Source organism: Callorhinus ursinus, unplaced genomic scaffold (genome assembly GCF_003265705.2).
Source record: "Callorhinus ursinus isolate GAN/ISIS: 27379988/994484 unplaced genomic scaffold, GSC_fseal_2.0 scaffold21, whole genome shotgun sequence".
Lineage (NCBI taxonomy): Eukaryota > Metazoa > Chordata > Mammalia > Carnivora > Otariidae > Callorhinus > Callorhinus ursinus.
In genome coordinates, this window is record NW_027397083.1 from 3,961,015 (window position 1) to 3,986,660 (window position 25,646).

At 44.6% G+C, this 25,646-nt stretch overlaps 1 protein-coding gene and 1 non-coding gene across 7 annotated transcripts in view; one reads left to right on the plus strand and one right to left on the minus strand.

Annotated features, from left to right (window-relative positions):
• Positions 1 to 17,985, plus strand: part of AGBL2 (AGBL carboxypeptidase 2) — a 39,240-nt gene extending 21,255 nt beyond the window's left edge. For 5 of the 6 annotated variants that reach the window (XM_025879311.2, XM_025879314.2, XM_073904598.1 and 2 more), the window contains 9 exons: positions 94 to 250; positions 4,578 to 4,704; positions 5,298 to 5,398; positions 6,437 to 6,567; positions 10,267 to 10,333; positions 12,402 to 12,527; positions 12,998 to 13,105; positions 15,462 to 15,545; positions 17,266 to 17,985. In XM_025879311.2, the coding sequence (XP_025735096.2) occupies positions 94 to 250; positions 4,578 to 4,704; positions 5,298 to 5,398; positions 6,437 to 6,567; positions 10,267 to 10,333; positions 12,402 to 12,527; positions 12,998 to 13,105; positions 15,462 to 15,545; positions 17,266 to 17,439 (1,075 nt within the window). In that variant the 3' untranslated portion in view covers positions 17,440 to 17,985. Of the gene's footprint in view, positions 1 to 93; positions 251 to 4,577; positions 4,705 to 5,297; positions 5,399 to 6,436; positions 6,568 to 10,266; positions 10,334 to 12,401; positions 12,529 to 12,997; positions 13,106 to 15,461; positions 15,546 to 17,265 lie in introns of those variants that run through there. The other variant, XM_025879316.2, reaches the window with a different exon arrangement.
• Positions 17,986 to 18,676: 691 nt separating this feature from the next.
• LOC112829849 (U6 spliceosomal RNA) lies at positions 18,677 to 18,781 on the minus strand. The gene has a single exon (XR_003209765.2). It is a non-coding gene; the product is annotated as a U6 spliceosomal RNA (small nuclear RNA).
• Between the last annotated feature and the right edge of the window lie 6,865 nt (positions 18,782 to 25,646).

Genomic DNA, 25,646 nt, shown 5'->3' on the forward strand with positions numbered 1-25,646 from the left:
GGTAGCAACAGACATACTTAAGGAAGAGACAATAAAAGATTATTGTCGATCATTTGGATGTCCACTGAGTCCTTTGTTTGCCCCCCTCAATAGGCTTCTGGAAGAAAGGGAGGTTCTCTTGTATTGTGATTTCCATGGCCACAGCCGCAAAAATAATATCTTCTTGTATGGCTGTAATAGCAACGATCGCAAGTACTGGCTTCACGAGCGCGTCTTTCCTTTAATGTTAAGCAAAAATGCACCAGACAAGGTAAGCACATAAGGTAATTTCTCATCCATTGACTAAGGAAGAAAAGAACTCACTGCATCCTATATGCCACTTTGCATCTCTTTTCATTCTTAGGTAAATCCCTGCAACCTGGACCTCCAGAATTTACTCTGGTTTTGTTTTTGTTTTTACAGTATAATGATTCAGCAGTTCTATACATTATTCAGTGCTCATCGTGATAAGTGTGCCCTTACTCCCCTTTATCTCTCACCCATCCCCCCCCCCCGTGACCACCAGTTTTTTCTCTGTGCTTAAGACTCTACTTTTTTTGTTTGTCTCTTTTTTCTTTGTTTGTTTTGTTTCTTAAATTCCACATATGAGTGAAATCATATGGTACTTGCCTTTCTCTGTCTATTTCACATAGCATTGTACCTTCTAGATCCATCCATGTTGTTGCAAATGGCAAGATCTCATTCATTTTTATGGCTGAGTCTTATTCCATTGTAGATCTGTACCACAGCTTTATCCATTCATCTGTTAATGGACACTTGGGTTGCTTCCATGTCTTGGCTATCATAAGTAATGCTACAATAACCATATAGGTGCACATATCTTTTTGAATGAGTGTTTTTGTTTTCATTGGGTAAATACCCAGTAGTGGAATTACTGGATCATATGGTAATTCTATTTTTAATTTTTTGAGGAACCTCCATACTGCTTTCCACAGTGGCTGGACCAATTTACATTCCCACCAACACTGCAAGAGGGTTCCTTTTTCTCCACATCCTCCCTCAACACTTGTTATTTCTTGTGTTTGATTCTAGCCATTCTGGTGGGTGTAAGGTGATATCTCATTGTGGTTTTGATTTGTATTTCCCTGATGATGAGTGATGTTGAGGATCTTTTTTTTGCTTTACATTAAGCCTTCGTTCTTTATTTACATCCTTTTTTTAAATTCTTTAAATTTTTATTGTTATGTTAATCACTATACATTACATCATTAGTTTTTGATGTAGTGTTCCATGATTCATTGTTTGTGCATAACACCCAGTGCTCCATGCAGAACGTGCCCTCTTTAATACCCATCACCAGGCTAACCCATCCCCCCACCCCCCCCCCCTCTAGAACCCTCAGTTTGTTTTTCAGAGTCCATCGTCTCTCATGGTTCATCTCCCCCTCCGATTCCCCCCCTTCATTCTTCCCTTCCTGCTATCTTCTTCTTTTTTTTTTCTTAACATATAGAGGATCTTTTTATATGTCTTTTGGCCATTTGTATGTCTTCTTTGGAAAGGGACTTCAAGAATTTAGAAAGGTGTGGCTTTAAGAATTACTCTGTGTAGGGGCGCCTGGGTGGCTCAATCAGTTAAGCGTCCAACTCTTGATTTTGGCTCAGGTCATGATCTCAGGGTCATGAGATCAGGCCTTGCATTGAGCTCCATGCTCAGAAGGGAGTCTGCTTGAGATTCTCTCCCTCTCCCTCTGCTCCTACCCCCACTTGTGCCCTCTCTCACTCTCTGTAAAATAAATAAATCTTAAAAAAAAAAAATTACTGGGGCGCCTGGTTGGCTCAGTCAGTTAAGTGTGTGCCTTCAGCTCAGGTCATGATCCCAGGGTCCTGGGATCGAGCCCCGCATCGGGCTTCCTGCTCAGCGAGAAGCCTGCTTCTCCCTCTCCCACTCCCCCTGTATGTGTTCCTTCTCTCGCTGTGTCTCTCTCTGTCAAATAAATAAAATCTTTAAAAAAAAATAATTACTCTGTATATCCACAGAGAAACAGATAAATAAAACATGGTATATACACACAATGGAATGTTATTGGGCAAAAAAAAAAAAAAGAAGTATGAGTATGCTAAGACATGGGTAAACCATGAAAGCATGCTATGCAAAAGAAGCCAGACCCAGAAGGCCACATTTTGTGTGATTCCATCTTTTTTTAAATTTTATTTATGTCTTAGAGAGAGAGTACATGCCCACAAGTGGGAGGAGGGGCAGAGGGACAGGGAGAGGGATAAGCAGACTCCCTGCTGAGCGGGGCGCCCAATGTGGGGCTCAATCCAGGACCCTGGGATCATGACCTGAGGCAAAGTCAGACGTTTAACCTACTGAGCCACCCAGGTGCCCCTATATGATTCCATTTTATGAAATCTTCAGGAGAGGCAAATCTGTAGAGACAGAACGTTGTTTAGTGATTGCCTGGGGCAGGGAGGAGGAGGGTGGCATGACTGCTTTTAGGTGCTGGGTTTCTTTTTGGAGGTAATGAAAATGTTCGAAACTTAGATTATGGTGATGGCTGCTCAACTCTGTAAATATACTGAAATCATTGAATTGTGTACTTTAAATAAATGAGTTTTATGATATGTGAATTATATCTCAATAAAGATGATTTTTTTAGAGGGGGCTGGGCAGAGGGAGAGAGAGAATCTTAAGCAGGCTCCATTCCCAGCGTGGAGCCCATCACGGGCTAGATCTCATGACTCTGAGATCATGACCTGAGCCGAAATCAAGAGTCAGGTGCTCAACCGACTGAGCCACCCAGGTGCCCTTCAATAAAGATGATTTTTAAAAATTGCCTGGCTGCTTTGCTTGGGCACAGGTTCAAACTCTTAGTAGATAATCTTTTTTTTTTTTAAGATTTATTTATTTATTTATTTATTTGAGAGCGAGAATGAGAGATAGAGAGCATGAGAGGGAAGAGGGTCAGAGGGAGAAGCAGACTCCCCGCTGAGTAGGGAGCCCGATGTGGGACTCGATCCCGGGACTCCAGGATCATGTCCTGAGCCAGAGGCAGCCGCTTAACCAACTGAGCCACCCAGGCGCCCCTAAAAACATTTTTAAATGACATCCGGGGGTTCTTGGATGGCTCAGTCAGTTGAGCACCTGCCTTCAGCTCAGGTCATGGTTCTGGAGTCTCAAGATCAAGCCCTGAGTTGGGCTCTCTGCTCAGCGGGGAGTCTACTTCTCCATCTCCCTCTGCCCCTCCCCCAGCTTGTGTTCTCTCTCTCTCTTTCTCTCTCCCTCTTAAATAAATAAATAAGTAAATAAATAAATAAATAAAATCTTTTTTTTTTAAGATTTTATTTATTTATTTGACAGAGAGAGACACAGTGAGAGAGGGAACACAAGCAGGGGAGTGGGAGAGGGAGAAGCAGGCTTCCTACTGAGCAGGGAGCCCAATGTGGGGCTTGAACCCAGGACCCTGGGATCATGACCTGAGCCAAAGGCAGACACTTAACGACTCAGCCACCCAGGTGCCCTATAAATAAAATCTTTTAAAAAAATGATATCCAGGGTCACCTGAGTGGCTCAGTCGTTAAGCGTCTGCCTTCAGCTCAGGTCATGATCCCAGGGTCCTGGGATCGAGCCCCACATTGGGCTCCCGGCTCGGCGGGAAGCCTGCTTCTCCCTCTCCCACTCCCCCTGCTTTTGTGCCCTCTCTCGCTGTATCTCTCTCTGTCAAATAAATAAATAAAAAATCTTAAAAAAAATGATATGCAGAACTCAGTATCTAAAACAGTTAAAAGCAGAGCTACACTAATTGAAGACAGATAGAGGGCTTGGGCTTGGAACCTTGCCCATTCTGCCTCCTTCAGTCCTTGTGGCAGGAATGCCTGAGGCTCCTCAATAGAACCCCTGGATTCCAGGGTGCACAACTTAAAAACTGCTAAGTGGTGAGATACCTTCCAACTGTAATGCATTTTCAGCAGGATATGGTAGGTTGGGATGGGTGCCAAGTGTATGTTACAAACCCCAAGTAAGGAAAGAGGGTTGGGGTGGTCATGAAAGACAATGGAGGATATTGAGCTCCAAGCCAAGAACATTAAGTAAGAGGGAGTGAGAATTCCAGGCAGAGATTACAGGGGTGAGGCATACCTGAATCACAGATAGAGGATAAACCCAACTGGATCCAAGGGCTCAAGTTGGGGAGGGGTAGAAATAAACCTTAGAAAAGTGTCTTAAATGCAAAGTAAGCCAGCATTCACAACCAGGAGTTCAAGGCACCCTCGTCCTGCAAAATGTCCCCAGGAAGGGTGGGAAAGGGAAGAAAAGGTCACGGGCAGTAAGAAACAGAATCTACTCTCTCCCCTTTGGAGACTCACAGTCGACAGTAACATAAATGCTCTGAGAGATCCTGCATAGGAAGTCTGTGTAATTTTATTAGTCCTTCCTTCTTCTGACCAACATGACCACAGAACTCATTTTCTCCTCTGTAATACCTGTTAACATCCTGTAAAATTACTATTTTATGGAACATATGTTGGGAAATAATATATAGACCCCCCAGCAAACCATTCTTGTATTGTAGTAATGAATCTTAGGCATCTTAATGTTTGCCAGTTTATGTTTAACAGAGGATTTGGGTTTCTCTTTAGTTCTCTTTTCATAGCTGTAACTTTAAGGTGCAAAAGTGCAAGGAAGGAACGGGCCGAGTTGTGATGTGGCGCATGGGGATCCTCAACAGCTACACCATGGAGTCTACCTTTGGGGGGTCCACCCTGGGTAAGCTCTTGTTTGTGTATCATAGGTCAGCATGGCAAGGGGAGGCCAAGCAAAGCACGGAGGACATGAAATCCCTTTGAAGGCTGGAGAGATGATTGACCTAGAGGATATTCCTAACTGTGCCTTCTGCTGAATTTGACCAACCTCAATTTCAGGGTGAAATGTTATACTTTACAGGGCAGTATAGCATGGCTGTTGCTCAAGACCTGGAATCAGGCTGATCTGGGTTTGACTTTCAGCTCCATTTCCAAGTGGTGTGATCCTGGCTAAGTTACTTAACTCTGCGAACCTCATTTTTTTTTTAAACCGGCAATAACAGTAGTACCCGCCTTGTAGGTCCCACCTAATGAGATAATGCACATAAAGCCCTTGGCATAGCACCTACCATAGAGTAAAACTTCAGTAACTATAGCCATATGACTGCAGACTTATTCATTGTCAAAGATTCTTCTAAAGAACTAGAGGGAGAAAGACCCTGTCCAGAAGCACAATATTGTAGAATCAGAGGTGGTGGTGGTAAGGAATTATTCATAAATTAGATTGCATTTGCTCATTAGGATTTAATAATAAATGTTTATGGATTTGTTTTCCAGGCCATAAAAGAGATACTCACTTTACCACTGAGGATCTAAAGTCTCTAGGTTACCATGTTTGCGACACCCTTCTGGATTTCTGTGATCCTGACCGAACCAAGGTAAGAATGGGCTTTCAAGAACAGTGGTGATGCTACTGGGGTCAGTTTCACATGGGGTCAGGGTCAGCCCAATGAGATTATAGGTGGTCTTTATTTTCCTCTTAATATTGTTCAGAAGTTTTTATTATCAATAAAGTAAGAAAGCCCCCAGGCTGCACGCTCTCCGCAAATGGCAAGACCTCATAACTTGCCAAGAAGGTAGAAGCCTTCATGCCGACTCTCTGTCAGCACACTTCTCCCTCACTTTGCTTTTCAGAAAAGCAGGAGTCCTCTCTCTTTTCCAGAACGAACCCCTTTGCGCACCTGCCAGCCCCCCGCTCCATGGCCTCGCTAGGGTCTGGCCTCATTCATTCCCTCCTCCTTTTCTGTGTCCTCAGTTTTTCCGTCCTCTTACTTCTCCTCAACTGCACGTGCCCTTAGCTGCCCCCGTCCTGACTCGTACACGGGTCTCCTTCGGCCTTGTTTCTTCAGCAGAGTCAGGAGGATGGTTCTATTTCCCTTCATCGCTTAGCTTCTCAAAAGGGAGTCTGTGCTCATGGGCTCAGTCTAACTCCTCTCTCATGCCCCCTCTCAGATGGCCCTGGGGATACTGATGCACACTGCTCTGGATGCACCTGCTTAACAAAACATATTTAAAGGGGAATGCGACCACAACGTGGCCTGTTAAATCACATCTGCCGTGGGCCAAAATCTGAACAACCCCATTCTAACATTTCCTTCCTTGCTATTCAAAAAAATAAAATAAATCAGACCTTTGCATTATTTAAGAAGTTTATTATTGCCTTTAGCCAGAGAAAAGTGCCTAAAGCAGTGTTCAGTGATATTCTGCCCTACAGACTCTTACTACAGCTCATGTAATTTATATGTTCATACGTCCTTACTAGCAGAGGTGACAGCCCACTCATCTTTATGTCCCCAGCAATAAATAAATTGCCTTTCGGTATATACTTAGTAAATATTTGATAAATAAATAAATAAATGAATAAATAAATAAATAAATAAATAATAAAAAATGTTCTTTTTTTTTCACTTCCATAGTTCATGCAGTGTTTAGCAGAGCTTAAAGAGCTCTTACAACAGGAGATCCATAAGAAATTCAATGAACTTGGACAAGATATGGATTTAGAAGGAAGTTGGAGTGACATCTCTTTGTCTGACATTGAATCCAGGTAACAAACTTCATTTCAAAGAAAAACCAGAGAAGTTCTATTTTATTATTATTATTTTTTTTGCTCTTGTTGTTTCATTGGTTTTGAACCTCAGGTGCAAAATATTGAATAAATCATGGCACACTTAAATATATTTCATTTCTTCAACAACTATGTATTGAGTGCCTGTTCTTTGACAGCCTCATCTCTAAGTTAGGGAGTTGGGCAGGCAGTATGTGTAGGGCCTTTAGGCAATTGTAAAGCCTTTGTCTTTTACTCCAAGGGAGGTGGAAAGCCTTTGGAAGGTTTTAAGGAGAGAAGTGTCATGTTCTGACTTGGGTTTTAGTTTCAGTAGGAATAGCCTGGCTGCTATGTGGAAAATAGATTGTAGAGAGGGAAGGTGTGTAAACAGGAACATTCATTAGGAGGCTCTTGCAATAATACAGGTAAATACAGACGGTGGTCTAGACCTGAGTAGTTGTAGTGGTTGGGAGTGTATGAATTGGTTGGATTCTAGATATATTCTGAAGTCTCAAACATTAGGACTTTCTTGTGGATTGGATATGGAGCATGAGAGAAAGAGAATGAGTCCATAATTGGTTGAATGGAGTTGGCTTTTACTGAGATGGGGAAGATCAAGTGGATGGAGAAGGTTAGGGGAATGATGAAGATCCAGAGGCTAGTGTTAGGCACATTCATTCTGAGATGTCTATTAGACATCTAAATGGAGATATTGGATGGGCAGTTGAATATATGAGTCTGGAGTTCAGTGGAGAGGTCAAATAGGGTCATCATTGGATAGATGATGTTTAAACCTAGAGACTAGGGATACCTGGGTGTCTCAGTCATTTAAGCATCTGACTCTTGGTTTTGGCTCAGGTCATGATCTCAGGGTTGTGAGATCAAGCCCCACATTGGGCTCCATGCTCAGCATGGAGTTGGCTTGAGATTCTCTCCCTCTCCCTCTGCCCCTTTCTCCACTCACATGCATGCACTCTCTCTCTCAAATAAATAAATAAAATCTTTTAAAAAAATAAATAAAAAGATAAATAAACCTTAAGACTAGATGAGATCCCAAGGGAGCAAGTGCAGCTAGAGTAAAGAGAAGGTCCAAGTCTAAGCTGGGTACCACAGCTCTAAGAGGCACAGAGGTAAGGAGGAGCCAGGAAATGAGGTAAAAAGTTCAGGCTATAGGATCTAGCCATCTGATAACCTTATAACCTCCACCCTCACCCTCTCACACACCGCTATGGCTACACTGGTCTCCTCTTCTTCAGATTTGCCAGGCCCTCTTCTACCTCAGGGCCTTTGCACTAACAGTCCCAGCTGCCGAGAATGCTCTTCCCCTAGATATCTACATGGCTCATCCCTCATCTCCTTCAAGTCTTTGTTTAAATGTCAACGTTTTCAGTATGGCCTACCCTTGTTACTCTACTACTACCATTTGTTCCCCAGCCTTGGCCTCCCTGCCATTCAGTCCCTGTCCCTCTGAGGTGCTCTCCTTTTTCCCAAAGCATTTCATCACCTCTGTCCTTCTATGTCATTTACATCTTTATTGTGTTTATTATCTATTGTCTGTTTCCCCCTACAAAGATGTGGGTTCCACAAGGTCAGGGATCTTTATTTTGTTCACCTCTGTATCTCATGCACCTAGAACAGTTCCCAGCCTATAGGGAGAGCTCAGTACATATTTGTTGAATTAACTTAGTGGGTAGGATCTCAGCCCCACACTCGTAATCTCCACAAGTATTTTAGGAAGCCCGCAGGTGGGTGGGTGTCTCTACAGGTGTGCGAGAACACCTTCTACTCCAGCTTACTGGCCAAGGTGCCTCAAGCCTGCCCCAGCCGCCCTCAGTCAGGTTTCTGGGCTGGACATGGCAGTCCTCGGCCAGAGGTGGCGCTGTAGACCGCGGTGGACAGGGCGAAGGGGCTGGTCTCCCTCCTACCCTAAGCGGCACATCGCTATCTGCGCCCTGAAGCCGTTCTGCAGTTCTGAGTCTCCCAAATGTCTCCTTAAGAACCTTAAATCAGAGCATCAGGCCAGGCAGTGTGCCCATTCACCATTTTGCCTCCTCCACTCTCCCAGAATTCTCTGCCTAGCTCTCCAGGACCACTGCACGAACCATGCTTCACTTTCAGCCTCAACAACAAAATGCCCCTGAATGTCAACCCATTAGGATAGCGCCCAGGGGAAGTCACCTCAGAAACAGGGAGACTGAATTCTAGTATCTAGGGGTACCCTGACACCGTGAGGTAAGAATTACCGAAACCAGCTTGCCAGCATCTGCATTAGGAAGCCAGCTGTCACAAGCCTCCATGGGGCTCCACCTGTCCACTCCTACCGTGACGCAGAAAAGCAGACTGTGAGTGTCCAAGCTGAGTTTGAGTGTGCCCTGTGTGTGCACCTACATGGTCTTCAACATTTTCTGGGGCATACTGCATCTAATGCTTTTATCCTGTTTATTAAAGTCTTCCGTTATCTCCAAAAGGGACTTCAGAGACTCTTATCCAATGGCCTCAAAAGCTACCCTTCAGACTAGAAAAGCCTTTTGAGAACAGGGAATTGGGAATTAGATCAGAGAAGAGAGGGCTTTCTTCCTGCTGTCTTACTGTGGGGTTCCTCATTGTGCGCCAAAGGAAGGGAGGTGGAGTGTGAACAGGATGAAAGGCGTAAGCAAAAGAATGGTTTGAAATGCCATCTTTTCCCAGGAGATCTGAGTTTTGTGCCTGAGACATTTGTTTATATATGGAGGCCATGTGGCCATGTGGTGGAGCACAGCTCCCAGTTCTAGCCCCCACACTCCAGGAAAGGGGAAAATACAATGTAACACTTGAACCATGGATGTGATGGAAGCAGCAAGGGTGGATTATCTGAGCCCTTGTTCAGCCCTAGTTCATCCTAGCCCTTGCAGGAGGGCTGCCCGTTTGTGGGGGAAGACTTTAGATCAGTCTGGGCACGCATCCACAACTTTTGAAGCAGGAATTGGGATAATGAAAGTAGTATTCCTGGTCTCCGACCTACAGAATACTTGTTATCAAATATGTTTATGTGTATATTCAACGCAGTTTTAAAGAGTACCTGGTAGGATCCTTGCTGTCTGAACTGGTACTGGCCAGACAGGAATGAATGAAACAAACCCTGCTTTCAAACAAATCACAGTCCCCTGGTCTTGTCCAGGGCTGCACACTAAGAATCTTCCAGCCTGTCACGGTCGCTGCCGAGGGCAGCTTGGCCCACCTGGCCAGTATTTATTTTGCCACATGGATTGCAAACTCCGTGGGGTCAGGGGCTCTGCCACATTCATCTCTGCGCTTGATGCACTGCCTAGCGTGCAGTACATGTTCAGGATGAATGAATGAATGTGCTTGTCAAGAATTCTTAGTCATTGGGGCACCTGGGTGGCTCAGTTGGTTAAGCTACTGCCTTCGGCTCAGGTCATGATCCTGGAGTCCTGGGATCGAGTCCCACATCGGGCTCCCTGCTCAGCAGGGAGTCTGCTTCTCCCTCTGACCCTCCCCTCTCTCATGCGTGCTCTCTCTCTCAAATAAGTAAATAAATAAAATCTTAAAAAAAAAAAGAATTCTTGGTCATTGAAATGCAGGCATTGGGGGCAAGTAGCAGCCTGAATATCCTAATCCCATGCTGCTGGTCTGGTAAATGTTCCCCTTCCTAGACATTAATAACAGCTGTTTCCCTTTCCTCTTTCCTTCTGGAAACAGCACCAGTGGTTCTGACAGTTCCCTCTCAGACGGTCTCCCTCTTCACCTACTGAACATAGCACATGAGGTAAGATGGGATAGCCTCACCCCCAGGAAGTAGCAGCCTTAAGGAAAGTATGACCCTCCTGGATAATTTGGTGGAATGTTCCAGCTAAAATCTGTAGAAAAGGGGCGCCTGGGTGGCTCAGTCGTTTAAGCATCTGCCTTCGGCTCAGGTCATGATCCTGGGGTCCTGGATGGAGCCCCGCATCAGGCTCCCTGCTCAGTGAGAAGCCTGCTTCTCCCTCTGTCTCTGTCTGCCACTCCCCCTGCTTGTGCTCTCTCTCTCTCTCTGTCAAATGAATAAATACAATCTTTATTTTTTTTACTTTTTTAAAGATTTTATTTATTTGAGAGAGAGCAAGCATGAGAGGGGAGAGGGGCAGAGAGAGAGAGAGGGAGAAGCAGACTCCCCTCAGCAGGGAGCCCGACGCGGAGCTCGATCCCAGGACCCTGGGATCGTGACCTGAGCTGAAGGCAGACGCTTAACCTCTGAGCCACCCAGGTGCCCCAATAAATACAATCTTTAAAAAAAAGTGAAAACCATCTTAAGAGATAGAGGTTGTTAAAAATGACCCATACTTATTTATTTATTTAAGACTTTATTTTTATACTTATGTCTCTACACCCAACATGGGGCTCGAAATCACGACCCCAAGATCAAGAATTGCATGCTCCAGGGCGCCTGGGTGGCTCAATTGGTTAAGCGACTGCCTGCGGCTCAGGTCATGATCCTGGAGTCCCGGGATCGAGTCCCACATCGGGCTCCCTGCTCAGCGGGGGGTCTGCTTCTCCCTCTGACCCTCTTCCCTCTCGTGCTCTCTGTCTCTCATTCTCTCTCTCTCTCAAATAAATAAATAAAATCTTTAAAAAAAAAAAAGAATTGCATGCTCCACCGACTGAGCCATCCAGGCACCCTGACCCATATGTTTTTAAAAAGTGTTTCTTTATTCATGTAGTCATAGTTTTTTGTATTTCCATATATTAAGTGTTTTTTTGCCTCATCTTGTTCACAGACTTTTTCATATGTAGATAATATAAAAGCTTTAGGAACAACAAAATATTTGTTATAATTCATTATGCACATGATTTCCTAGTTGCATTAAGAAATATCTCCATCATAAGTTGAGCTTAAGGCTGTGCCAGGTGGAGCCAGCCAAATGAGATTGGACCATATAAGTTTTTCAGCTGGATTTACATTGGTATAAGCTTCACCACACCATAGGTCCCTGGATAATTAGTCCTGAACTTCATTTGCTTAATTATTTTTTTTAAAGATCTTATTTATTTATTTGAGACAGAGAGAATGAGAGAGAGAGAGAGCACATGAGAGGGGGGCGGGTCAGAGGGAGAAGTAGACTCCCTGCCAAGCAGGGAGCCCGATGCGGGACTCGATCCAGGGACTCCAGGATCATGACCTGAGCCGAAGGCAGTTGCCCAACCAACTGAGCCACCCAGGCGCCCTCATTTGCTTAATTATTAAAGCCACCTTGTGGTAATAGCCAAACTGAATCTTCTAAATTTTTTTAAAAATTGTCTTTTTTTTTTTTTAGAAAGAGAGAGGGTGAGCAGGTTGCAGGGGTTAGGGGAGTGCCAGAGGGAGCGGGAGAGAGAGAATCTTAAGCAGGCTCCTCCACACCACAGCACAGAGCCTAATGAGGGGCTCAGTCCCACAACCCTGAGATCATGACTAGAGCCAAAGGAGTCAGACGCTTAACTGACTGAACCGCGTGGGTGCCCCAGCCAAACTGCATCTTTTAACCACACACCTGATGATCAGTATTATCTGTACCTGACATTATTGCCACGACTTACCTGGTTTTATATTTTGAAACACAGATACTTGGTTATTGGTGTAGTTGCCCCTTTGGCAGTATACCTATAGTAGTGGGATTTGGGGATGTTAAATGGGGAGTAGATTCTGCTATGGAGGTACCTGAACTGTTTATTCCCCAAACCAGCAGGAGGTCAGCACCATGGGGCCCATGTACTGGGTTAGCCATTGTGGCTTGAGTGTCCTATGGAAAAGGGCTCCATGTGGGTGGGTGTACCTCTGGAATCCCCAATGATGCCTTTCTCTGTGCTTTCTGGAATAGGTGAATCAAAAGAAGAAGATGTGTAAGAAGAAAAAAAAGAAGCCACTTCAGACGAGGAAACAGCGAAATGAACAGTATCAGAAAAATAATTTGATGAGGGAGTTAAAGTTAACGGAAGATGTCCCGGTAAGAAGGCTCTGGTCAAAGAGCATTCCATGGACGGAGCAGGACAAGGGGATAAAGTTTACTCTAAACCAGAAAGGGAATGGGGAATGGGGTAGAAGGAAGCTATTTTGAGTTCTTAGCTCTTCCATGAGTCCTCTGGACATCTCTGAGCAGATCTCAGCCTTGGCCCACCAATTCTATTCTACACTCTGGCCTGGGTTTTGATCATGGCGGTTACTGGAGAAGTGGTGGCTGGAGCCAGTCCAGGTTTGCTGGGTAGCCCAGGTGTCCGGCCTTGTCCAGTATGGGGGTGCTGGGCTCCTTCCCAGTCTCCTCCCAGCTGCCATCCCCACTCCATGCCCCCTGCTTCCTAATGACGAAAATGCTTTCAGACGTAGAGATTTTACTGTTGAGCGAATTGGGTCAATTATGAGTAGAGTAATTGCAATGGATCAATTGAAAAATATTCTCTTTGCACTCAATCCTTCCAGGAAAGGGCAGGGTTTGCTTCTACTCTGCGAAAACAGCCTACCTTTTTCAGAAATTCAGAGAATGCCAGTTCTTCCACGATGCGAAATGACAAACCAAGGTTGAATGAGGTAGTAGTTTTGCTTGCCTTTTTTTTTTTTTTTAACTCATTCATAGAAAATTTATCAGAACTTTTTTTGGGTAATATATTTAAAGTGTACAACGTGGTATTTGATATATTTACACACAGTGAGAGGGTTCCCAGCACTGAGTTAATTAACACATTTACCACCTCAGGTGGTTACTTTTTTTTCTTTAATAACTGAAAGTTTATACCCTTTTGCCATCTTCTCCTTATTTCCCCACTCCCCAGCAACCACCATTCTGCTCTCTGTATCTACGAATTTGATCTTTTATTTTAGGTTCCACATTTAAGTGATACCATGCAGTATTTGTCTTTCTCTCTCTGCCTCCTTTCACTCAACATGATGCCCTCCGGGTTCATCCATGTTGTCACAAATGGCAAGATTTCCTTCTTTTTTAAGACTGAATAACATTATTTGCAGATATTTTCTCTCATTCCATAGGTTTTCTTCTGATTTTTTTTAAGTAATCTCTACCCCCACCATGGGGCTTGAGCTCACAGAGTCATATGCTCTACCAACTGAGCCAGCCAGGTACCCCTGCCTTCTGACTTTGTTAATGATTTCCTTTGCCGTGCAGAAGCTTTTTAGTTTGATCTAGTCCCACTTATTTATTTTTGCTTTTGGTGTCAAATCCAAAAAATCATTGCCAAGACCAATGTCAAGGAGCTTATCCCCTATGTTTTATTTTCAGAGTTTTATGGTTTCAGGTCTTAAGTTTAAGTTGTTAATCCATTTTGAGTTGACTTTAGTGTGTGGTACAAGATGGGGTATGGTTTCATTCCTTTGCATGTGGATATCTAGTTTTTCTAATACCATTTATTGAAGAGACGATCTTTTCCCCATTGTATATGTTGACTCTTTTATAAAAAATTAATGGATCATATATGCATGAGTTTATTTCTGAGCTCTCTATCCTGTTCCATCTTTGACTCTTTGTTGCAGATTCTCTGATTTTTCCAAATAATATGTCTCTTCCATAGGCTGAAGAATACAATAGGCCTCTATCTGTGTCACCCTCCTCTTGGTGCCACCAGGAGCAGGGGAACCTTAAAATTACTGGGGACATTGACACTATTTTGGATTAGACACTACTGAAGTCTGACAACCATTGATTTGTGATTTTACACCTAGAACATGAGAACAGGGTGCTGCATCATCTGTCCATCCCTCCATTCAACAAATTGAACTATGCAACCACTACAGGCTACACCCTCTACTGCGTGCTGGGAATGCAACATTGAACAAAACACTATCTCTGCCTTAGGGACCTTAGAGTCTACTGGGGATTTTAACAAGGAAGCAGGAAATTACATCACAGAGTAGGATGAAGTAGGAACACAGAGGAAATGTGCCCAGTCATTTTTTAGTACTTTGGAATTGTGTGGCTATAAAATCTTTGTTTGGTTGGGTTTTTTAAGATTTATTTATTTTAGATTAAGAGAGAGAGAGAGAGAGGCAAGGGGAGGTACAGAAGGAGAGGGAGAGAGAGAATCTCAAACAAACTCCCTGCTGAGCGCAGAGCTTGATGTGGGGCTTGATCTCACAACCCTGAGGTCGTGACCTGAGCTGAAATCAAGAGTTGGACGCTCAATCGACTGAGCCACCCAGGTGCCCCTTTGGTTTTTTTATGTATAAAAATAAGTTTTGGTGGGGCACCTGGCTGGCTCAGTCAGAAGAGCATGCCACTCTTGATCTTGGGGTCATGAGTTCAAGCCCCACATTGGGTGTAGAGATTACTAAAAATAAAAATAAAGTTAAAAAAAATTTAAAAATAAGTTTTGTATCTTAAAAATAAGTATCTTAAAAATAAATATCAAATATAAGATAACTCTTAGTGGATAGGGTGCGTAATAGGCCCTTCTCATGCAGAATGCTACCCTGTGGTTAGCAGTGATATAAGGCGGTACCACTGTGTTACACTGAAGAACCCCCACAGAGCACGGCCCACAGTGAGCGTCATGTGGGGTCTAGTGTGATGACTGCAAGAGCACCGCTTTCAAGTCCGTCTTGAGTTCAAATTCCAGCCTCACTATCATTTTTCATGAGTTACTTAACCACTCTGGGACTTAGTTTCTGGGTAATAATACATGCGTCATAAACATTGTTGAGAAAATTAGGTGTGAAACTGTGTAAAGTGCCTGGCATATGGTAGGCACTCCATGAATATTAGTTTCCGTCTTTTCTTCAAGTTATTATTTATTTGTGGCTTGTCTCTTTCCGTGTTACAGTACCGTAATGACTTAACATGCAGGAATAAAAAACCCTCAGCGTCTATTCTGTGTAATCACACTTGTGCAAGTGGGAACTTTAGTGAGAATGTGTTCGTTTATCTCCGTCACAGCTACGTGGGAGAGACAAGGGCACCTCCCTGGACCCATCAAAAATGGCCTCCTTGATCCTGACGAAGAATAAAGAGAGAATGCAGGTATTTCACCTACGATGTATACATGTATGCCAGCAACTAATTTGATTTGGCTTTCAAGGGTATGACGTGATCTGGAGGGGTAGTGATCCACAGTCCACAGTTTCACCTTCTAGGATTTGCTCCGCTCAGGAGCATGTCTAAGCCACCTGACTACCAAGGGACACAGCCCCACAAGGTGCCGCAGGATGGGAGGAATCCCACCTTGAGCTAAAAGCTTACCCTGGAGAATTTAGTTTCATTTTAGCAGGCATTTGTTAGGCAGCTGTTATTTTGTAAGTCTGTGGCAGCAGCTGAGGTAACAGTGATAGTGAATAATGCAGCGGTTCTCAGCCCTCGGAGATGTTAACAACAAACCGGGGTGCCGCCATCAGTCGTGAGGTACCTCACGTCCAGAGGTCCCAGAGACTGTTCAATACCAAGGTTTGTGAATGTTGTGAATGGTTTGCTTTTTTAAAGGAGTAAGTTAGAATGAGTTAGTATTTATCCCTCTAATAACATCTCTCTTGCTCATTTGCATTTGCATTTTCTTTCCTGAGAAGGAGGAAAAAGAGGTGGAGAAACAGCTAGTCAGCTGTCGTGTCAGCCCTGGGGAGTCTATGGAAGGGTGCTGCTCACCTGCGCCTAGGGCGAACAAAGATTAAGAACCACCGGACTAACATGGGTATACTAGAGAGAATGGGTGGTTCTCCCAAGGGGAGGTCCCTGCTGTTCTCCCAAGGCTGTTGTTCGGGACTTCTCAGATCGGTGCTCCCATTTACCCATCCGTGTCTTAGGGAGACCCTACAAGATGCGGGGCCCCTTGAGGACTGTAAGACATGACCCCTCCCTTAAGCAGCAGTCCTCTAGGAGGGGTGGCAAGATACACTCACCATGACACTGCAGAGCTTGGAGAGCAGTGGGAAGACAGGTGTAGGTAAATTCAAATCAAAGAGGATTTCTGTCCTGACAGGCAGGTGAGCCACGAGGTGCCCCCTCTCCTCGGAGGTATTCACTGCAGGACATCCCCAGTTTGCTCAAGCCACATGCCACAGTTGGAACCTCTTAGGCTGCAACATGTAACCAGGGATTCAGTTAAACCCAATGTAGCAGGTGAATGCCATCCAGGCTTTTACCTTTGCCTCCATTTTCTTCCTCTTCTTCTTCTTCTTCTTTTTTTTTTTTAATATTTTATTTATTTGTTTAAGAGAGAGAGAGCATGAGCAGGGGGAGGGTCAGAGAGAGAAGCAGACTCTCGCTGAGCAGGGAACCTGACATGGGGCTCGATCCCAGGATCCCGGAACCATGACCTGAGCTGAAGGCAGACGAAGGCAGACGCTTAACCAACTGAGCTACCCAGGCACCCCCACCTCCATTTTCGGGCGGAACATTTCTCTAGCAGAGACATAGGCATTTAACTCACAGGCATGGATAAGCAGAGTCACAAACAGTGGGGCAGTCTCCAATCTTGTAGATTAAGTTCTCTTTGTGTAAGGTCTCTAGAGAGTTTATGAAATGCAGTGGTTGAACTCAGGGCCATTAAGGACCTTTCTTCAGCTCTCTGAAGGCCTAGGGCAAATGCTTGATTCACCTCTGCCCTGGAACCACATCAACTACTTTGTACTTTGGTATTTGGGGGGAAATGCAAATACTTCTAACTCCTTGTAAAACCAACCCCAACCCTAACTATAACTTTAGAAATTGCAACCTAAAATGATTCAACTTTTATATCTTGTTTGCACAGACAGAGAAGCCAGGATTCATAGTGTCATGCTCTCCAAAGAGAAGCACAAATCCCAGCCAAGAGCCGGTTCCAGATATGAAGCCAAACTGGTCCAGGAACAGATATCCTGCCACAAGGAGAGGCCGCGCCACCATGACGGTGTACCCATCCTTGCACATATACACATACCCGTAGGCTGCCGTGTTTTGGGTCAGACACATTCTGTAATGAGGGGAGTTGTATGATTGGGAGCTACGTTCACTTGCGGTGTACTGTGTTGTGTGTTCATCATGCACTGACCTTACACTGTGTGCTCACATTGCATGCAAGCCCTCACGATACATACCTCATGAATTAGATTACTTTTTTTCACAAAGTAAAATTTTATTATGATGTATAGAAAAGCTTCCTTTGTCAGAAATTGAAGTGTGTGCTCCTGAACCTAGAGCCCAGATATACATTTTAACCAGTAGACATTCTCTCTAAAATTATGTGCAAATCAATTTTAAGAGTTCAAATTCTATTTTAAACATATTCTGGGAGTGTGCTTTGTTCAAAAAAAGTCTTCTGTCAAAGCTTTCTAGCAATGAATGGTCAATGATTTCTCAGGTTTGCTCATGCTAAGGTGTTACCACATAGAGAAAACAATTCATGTATTAGCCGGAGTTTAGTATGACATATATTATGTTCAACACGGTTACGTACATTTTTTAACCCACTGATTAAAATTCTTTCTCTCTAGCCAGTTGTTTCCTTTGATCGGTTAACTGCATCACCTTACGTGAACAGGTGTTTTATATTTTTAGCTTTCTCTCGAGCAGCAACTGCAGCCTGCCATGTCCACATGCTGGGGTCATGTTGAAGAAGGGTCACTTGAGTGCATGCCAGGCCTCCTGTTTTCACTTTCCCCTCTTCCTATCACATCGAATTGAAAGTTTCCCGGTGTATTTTTCACTATCACTTGTAAACTCCGTCAGCTACCACCATGACCTGGATGACTAATGATTAGAACCACATGGCAACACAAATTTTAGTACAAGTCCAGCGTCTGTGCTTTTTTTTTTAATATTTTATTTATTTATTTGACACAGAGAGAGAGATCACAAGCGGGGGTGAGGGGGAAGGGCAGAGGGAGAGGGAGAAGCAGGCTCCTGGCCGAGCAGGGAGCCTGATGCAGGGCTTGATCCCAGTACCCTGGGATCATGACCTGAGCAGAAGGCAGACACTTAACCAGCTGAGCCACCCAGGTGTCCCTTTTTTTTTTTTAATAGACTTTATTTTGAGAACAGTTTCAGATTTATAGAGAAATTGAGGACACAGTACAGAGAATTCCCAAATACTGCCCACCCCACATCCTGCCTCACACACTGCATGAGTCTTTTTAAAGGTGATGATACCTGCCGGAGCTCTTTTTTGTTTGTTTGGTTTGGTTTCTAATAGGGAATACTTCATGAACTTCCGTGTCTTCCTTCTGCAGGGGCCATGCTAAATCTTCTCAGTATCTGTAACTACTTTAGTGTATGTGCTGCCAAAGCGAGCCTCTGCCCTTCTCCTATTCCATACCTTACTCACACCCTAAAACCTAAACTCACACCAGAAAACTCAGCATTTTAAGTATCTAGAAAGCACACAGCCAAAACCCCACTTTTTGTCCCAAAGAGGATATCTTTCAAAGACAAATCCCTAAACAGTTACTGTTTCAAAGGTTTACCGCTGAGGGCAAACCTTTGAAAGTTGTTCGGAAATACTTGTTTTTGCTTCAAATAATTTTGGATAAAGTTTATAAAAAGTACCCCAGTATGATGATATTTTTGGAATAAAAAATCAGAATATGCAGGGGCACCTGGGTGGCTCAGTCAGTTAAGCCTCCAACTCTTGATTTCAGCTCAAGTCGTGATCTCAGGGTCGTGGGATTGAGCCCTGTTTCGGGTTCTGCGCTCAGCTCGGAGTCTGCGTGTCCCTCTCCCTCTGCTTCTCCCCCCATCTCACGTGCACTCTCTATCTCTAAAATTTAAAAATTAAATCTTAAAACATAAATAAGTTAATCTTTAAAAAAATCAATATGTGATCAGATTCTTCCCCCAAATTTACGAGATTTTTCATAAAACATGCCCTTTTATATTCAACACTGAGGATTTATGGTCTGAGATGATTGGTAAGAGTTGGCGACAATGTATAGAAAAGAATCATAAAATAGTTATTGTACTTCACCCATTAAACTATTTGGAGTGATGGATTGATAAAATTTTGCCTGCTTAAGCAATCAAGATCTGTGGGGTTATGATCATGGGCAGAGGGGGAGGGAGAGAATCTCAAGCAGACTCCACGCTCAGCACAGAGCCCAACACGGGACTTGATCTCAGGACCCTGAGATCATGACCTGAGCTGAAATCAAGAGTCAGACGCTTAACTCACTGTCACCCAGGTGCCCCTTTAAGTACTTTTTGAAAGTAAAAAACTTCCTGAGATGGGGGCAGGGGGGAAGCTTCCTGAGATGTAGTTTGGATGCTCAGATATTGAAGGGGCAAAAGGGAGAGAATCCACGCAGTCCAGGCACAGCCTCCACATCTGGTAGTCGCCCAAACGTGGTGTGGCTCAAGTTGAGCCCTGCTCAGCTCACAGACCTGCAAAGGAGCAGCTGTATGTTTTCCTTAGAAGAGAGGCAAGCTTTCCTGCTCCGGGGATTAGGGAGAAGTGCCCCACCCCGCATTTACATGCTACAGCGTCTAGCAGTCAGAGTGCCTGTCATTTCTCATTGTGCTTTTTTTTTAAAAATATTTTATTTATTTGTTTGACAGAGAGCACAAGCAGGGGGAGTGGCAGGCAGAGGGGGAGAGAGAGAGAGAGAGAGAGAGAGAGAGAGAGAGAGAGAGAGAGAGAAACAGGCTCCCTGTGGAGCAGAGAGCCTGATGCGGGGCTCGATCCCAGGACCTGAAAGCAGATGCTTAACCGACTGAGCCACTAAGGTGCCCCTCATTGTGCTATTGGTAGGAGGCTGAGAGGGGTGCCTCTAGCTGGAAACTTTAAAATGACAAACTAAGGGCGCCTGGGTGGCTCAGTCGGTTAAGCGACTGCCTTCGGCTCAGGTCATGATCCTGGAGTCCCGGGATCGAGGCCCGCATCGGGCTCCCCGCTCAGCCCGGAGTCTGCTTCTCCCTTTGACCCTCCCTCCCCTTATGTGCTTTCTCTCTCTCAAATAAATAAATAAAATCTTTAAAAAAATAGTTTAAAAATTTTTTTTTAAAATGACAAACTAAGATAATTGATTCTGTGTAGACATAACAAATCTCCTGCTGCAGGACAAACAACCCAAAGCATCTTGATCACTAAGAGTGAATCGTGAGAATGGAATCAGGGAAAAGGGGAAAAAAGCATTTTAGTCAGGTCAGAGGCCAAGATCAACTTGACATTCAACAGTTGTCGACAAAGGTTAGGGTCGGGGGCAGTGCCTGGCTGGCTCAGTCGGTAGACCATGCGACTCTTGACCTCAGGGTCCTGAGTTTGAGCCCCACATTGGGCATAGAGATTACTTAAAATGTATACATATTTTTAAAGGGAAAAGGGAAAAATAATGAATTTTTTTTTTAAGATTTTATTTATTTGACAGAGAGAGACACAGCGAGAGAGGGAACACAAGCAGGGCGAGCGTGAGAGGGAGAAGCAGGCTTCCCGCCGAGCAGGGAGCCCGATGCGGGGCTCGATCCCAGGACCCCGGGATCATGACCCGAGCCGAAGGCAGACGCTCAACCACTGAGACACCCAGGTGCCCCGAAACAATGTATTTCATACTCTGTTTTCTTTATAAATCAAATGCATAGTCACTGATAGCATTTTTTAAGATTCAAGATGGATTTCAGGTGAACATATTTTCTTTAGCAGTCTTACTTTTGGGACCGTGTGGTCACAACTGCTGTCCTCAGTGGAGAGCACCTCCACTGTCTTTGGAGAAGTGACAACACCTCTTAAAAGTGGCAGAAACACGTCCAAACAGGTAAGGTGAGTTTCTGATGGAACATTAGATATAGGAACTCTGCATAGAGTCTCCTTGAAAAAAAAATAGGTTTTTTGTTTTTTGGGTTTTGTTTTTTTTTTTTTGGTGATTAAAAAGGTGCAAGGAGGGCGCCTGGGTGGCTCAGTTGGTTAAGCGACTGCCTTCGGCTCAGGTCATGATCCTGGAGTCCCTGGATCGAGTCCCACATTGGGCTCCCTGCTCAGCAGGGAGTCTGCTTCTCCCTCTGACCCTCTTCCCTCTCGTGCTCTCTGTCTCTCATTCTCTCTCTCTCAAATAAAAAAAATCTTTAAAAAAAAAATAAAAAAATAAAAAGGTGCAAGGATTTTGGAGATCTCCTAGTACCTGGCCACTCCGATTGTACCAGTGATCTCCGGTTTAGTTATGTTGTCAGCAATGTTGATCCCAGCTTTCAGCAAAAATGCCACACAAAGGGCTCTACTTTACAGAAACAGAACTGCTACTTCTGGTTTTCCAGGCTGTTCTCAGACTAGTTCTGCTTTCATTACCTAGAATAGCAGAGATGTTTCCAGAGCTCAGAGACTTGGCACCTTCTGCACAGGATGCCTTTGACACGACAAGCTTTCTCTGTCCTTTAAACTACAAAGGCAAACTGTAAGGCCTGGCTAGGTTTAGCCGAGCTACATTCCATCAGGGACCTTTCTATTTCTTAGTGGAATGTTCCTGGGGAAGATAAGCCCGCCTCTGTTAATGCTTGCTGAGGCCCAGCATCTTTGTCCCCTTTTCCTCACCCTGACGCTGCCTGATCAAATAAAAGGAAGCTCTGAATTAATTTTCCCCTTTAAGTGGGTTCCAACTTAACTTTGTGCAGCTCATGGTCTTCAAGAAACAAGCTTCCTTGTGAAACTGGGTTGAGAAAAGCATTGTTTTAATTAGTACATCTTACAGACAAAGCTCTGGTGACAAAGCATACACCACATGTCCAGAGCAATGCTTGCTTTAATAAGAGTCAAAAGAAAGGAAGATCCCCAAGAATACAGAAAAGAAAGAATGCTACCAGGAAATTCGGACTCCCTGGGATCCTTCTTCCCTAAGATATGCACTCTTCCCACCGATTCATCCATCAAAAAGAATGCACCAAGCAGTGACCAACACGTGGGAACACCATGCCTGCCCCTGTGCTTCAAACCCAGGTAGGAAACCAAGACTCGTTCTGCGCTACAACAAACCAGTCGGGAAGACATTCTGCTATCTTCAGAACGTGGTGGTGGGTTAAAGAAAGCCACCAACTTAAATTTAAAGCCCCTTGGTCTGAACGCTACCCAGGCTGGGGCGGGGGGAGGAGGTGTGGACCTGTTTCCTGCCCTTAAAGTGAAGCGACTGTCCTGGGAAAATAATCTCCAAGGTCTCTTCATTTTTACAAAATCGCATTTATTTTAACACTTCTCACAGCTGTTGATCAGACACTATTGTGCCCGAGACAGCCTCCCTCTTCAGGCCGGGCCAGGGTGGTCTTCTCTCTCAGCCTCTGCTCCTTGGGGAAACAAAGGTTCTTTGGTTGCTCGAAGTCCAGCCCCTTCCATCTTGCCCCCAGCCAGATTTGGTCCAAGCCATCGCTCCTCCCAGTCCCCTGAACTGGCTACTCCTAGACCGTGGGATTCAGTGACCAGCAATTACTTCAATAAACCCCTTCGCAGCCCAGACCACATCCCAGTGACTCTTTCTCCCTCTTGGCTTCACTTCCTCCCCCATTCAGCCCAGACTGCAGGGCACATATGTCAACCATTCTCTTGCCAGCACCCCGGAGTCCTCGCTCTCTGTCCTTCTGCCACATCCACCTGGTAGTTCCCCAATGTTGGATCAGTCTAGCCATCCCAACCATCTGTCTTCTCTACTCCTACACCCAGGCTGTCAAGATGGCTGCAAGAAAACATGCCCTCAAGTGAACTGGGGCCACTGCTCATGGATCCCCTCCAGCCTCTGAAATTAACTTCCTGCTTCTGAAACTGAAGTTCCCTCAGCTTCCCCCTTGCAGGGCTATTTTACACCCCCTCCTTTTCCTCAAGGGCTCTGCCCCTCCCTGTTACCATTACCCTGCCAGCTAACAACCTTGCTAGGATGTGATGGTGAAGAAGGTGCTGGTGGGGCACTGATTGGGGGGGGCGGGTAGGAAGAGAGATTCAACCAAGTTCTGAACTGTCTTTAGTAGGTTTGTTTATGTGCTGGTATTAGCAAAATGATTCTGAAACTCTTTTAGATGTATTATATGACTGAGCAAATGAATACAGGAGTTGATGTTAAGAGTCGGGGCTCTCGGGGTGCCTGGGTGGCTCAGTCGTTAAGCGTCTGCCTTCGGCTCAGGTCATAATCCTGTGGTCCTGGGATCGAGCCCCGCATCAGGCTCCCTGCTCCGCGGGAAGCCTGCTTCTCCCTCTCCCACTCCCCCTGCTTGTGTTCCCTCTCTCGCTGTGTCTCTCTCTGTCAAATAAATAAAATCTTTAAAAAAAAAAAAAAAGAGTGGGGGTTCTCAAGCCGGAAGAAGAAACACACAATTTCATGGAGGGAAACAAGAAAAACTGTGACAATGGATTGGAATTGGAGACATCAGTGCGGACTCACGATTTCTAGAATATGTATAGGTGAGTACATTCATATGTGTATATATACATGTATGCATGTATATTCAGCTCTGTCTGCTAAAAGGGCCTAAAATCACATTCCACTACATTAGCAATAAGCACATTTTGCCCTGAGATCTTGTTCTCTAATACCACTCCCACCTAAAAGGAATCACTTTTTTTTTTTTAAGATTATTTATTTGAGAGAGAGAGAGCAAGAGAGAGGTGGGGAAGGGCAGAGAGAGGGAGAAAGAGTCTTAAGCAGATTCCGTGCTGAGCAGAGAACCCAACACAGGGCTTGATCCCATGACCCTGAGATCACGACGTGAGCTGAAACCAAGAATCGGACACTTAACTGAGTGAGCCACCCAGGCGCCCTGGAATCAGGGTTTTTTTAGAGAAATGGCTGATTCCAGGGCCGGGGCATTGTAGATATGAGATGAGGAGCCTGGAACATTGTGTTAATGCCAAAAAGTAAAAAAGTACTTAAAAAAAAAAAAGTAGGAGGCATGTCACAGGAATAAAGGAGCCAGCTTTGAAGGGGCTGCCAGGAGCCAAATCTGGGATATTAGGCACCAAAATGATTAAGGCATTAATAAATTATACCCCATTGAAAAAAATCAGAATCAATGAGTTCATGTCCTGAAAGAGGAGAGAAAGGAGGGCTCTGGCTCAAGTGGAATGACACTGAGAGCCAAACAGGGGGTATAGGAGGGAGTTTTGTAGCCATCACAGTGAAATGGACAAGAATCATCCATGGAGGCTAAATTTAGGAGGAAACATGATGAGGAGCAGGATGAGGTTTTCCTTCTTCTTCTTTTTTTTAAGATTTTATTTATTTATTTGAGAAAGGGAGAGAGAGAGCACGAGAGGGGGAGTGAGAGACGGAGAAGCAGGCTTCCCACCGAGCAGGGAGCCCGACAGGGGACTCGATCCCAGAACTAAAGGATCATGACCTGAGCCGAAGGCAGTTGCTTAACCAACTGAGCCACCCAGGTGCCCAGGATGAGGTTTTATTTTTTATTTATTTATTTATTTATTTATTTATTTATTTATTTATTTATTTATTTATTTTCAGGATAAGGTTTTAAAGTGTCCACTCAGGGGGCGCCTAGGTGACTCAATTGGTTAAATGTCTAACTTCAGCTCAGGTCATGGTCTCAGGGTCCTGGGATCGAGCCCTGCATCATGTCAAGCTCCCCACTCAGCAGGGGGTCTGCTTCTCCCTCTGCCCCTCCCCCCACCCCCATGCTCTCTCGCCCTCTCTCTCTTAGATAGATAGATAAATGAAATCTAAAGTGTCCACTCAAATTGCTTGTTAGTTGAAAGGGAAAAGATACTATGAAATGAGGAAATTGGATGCACTTTGACAGAGCGACCACTGAGGGGCAGAGAGACATCAAGTGCCTTCTGATGTGATGCTTGAGAAAGATGTGTCACTTATGTAGTATTCCGGTCAGAAATGCATACACTGAATCTGATCAGGAAGAAACATAAGGCAAAGCCAAAATAAGGAACATTCTACCAGAAATTAGGATATGGACTCTGGCATCAGAATTCCTGGGCTCAATCAAAAGGAATGAGATCCTGGGCGCCTGGGTGGCTCAGTTGGTTAAGCAACTGCCTACGGCTCAGGTCATGATCCTGGAGTCCTGGGATCGAGTCCCGCATCGGGCTCCCTGCTCAGCGGGGAGTCTGCTTCTCCCTCTGACCCTCTTCCCTCTCATGCTCTCTATCTCTCGTTCTCTCTCAAATAAATAAAATCTTAAAAAAAAAAAAAGAAAAAGAAAATCTTTAAAAAAAAAAAGGAATGA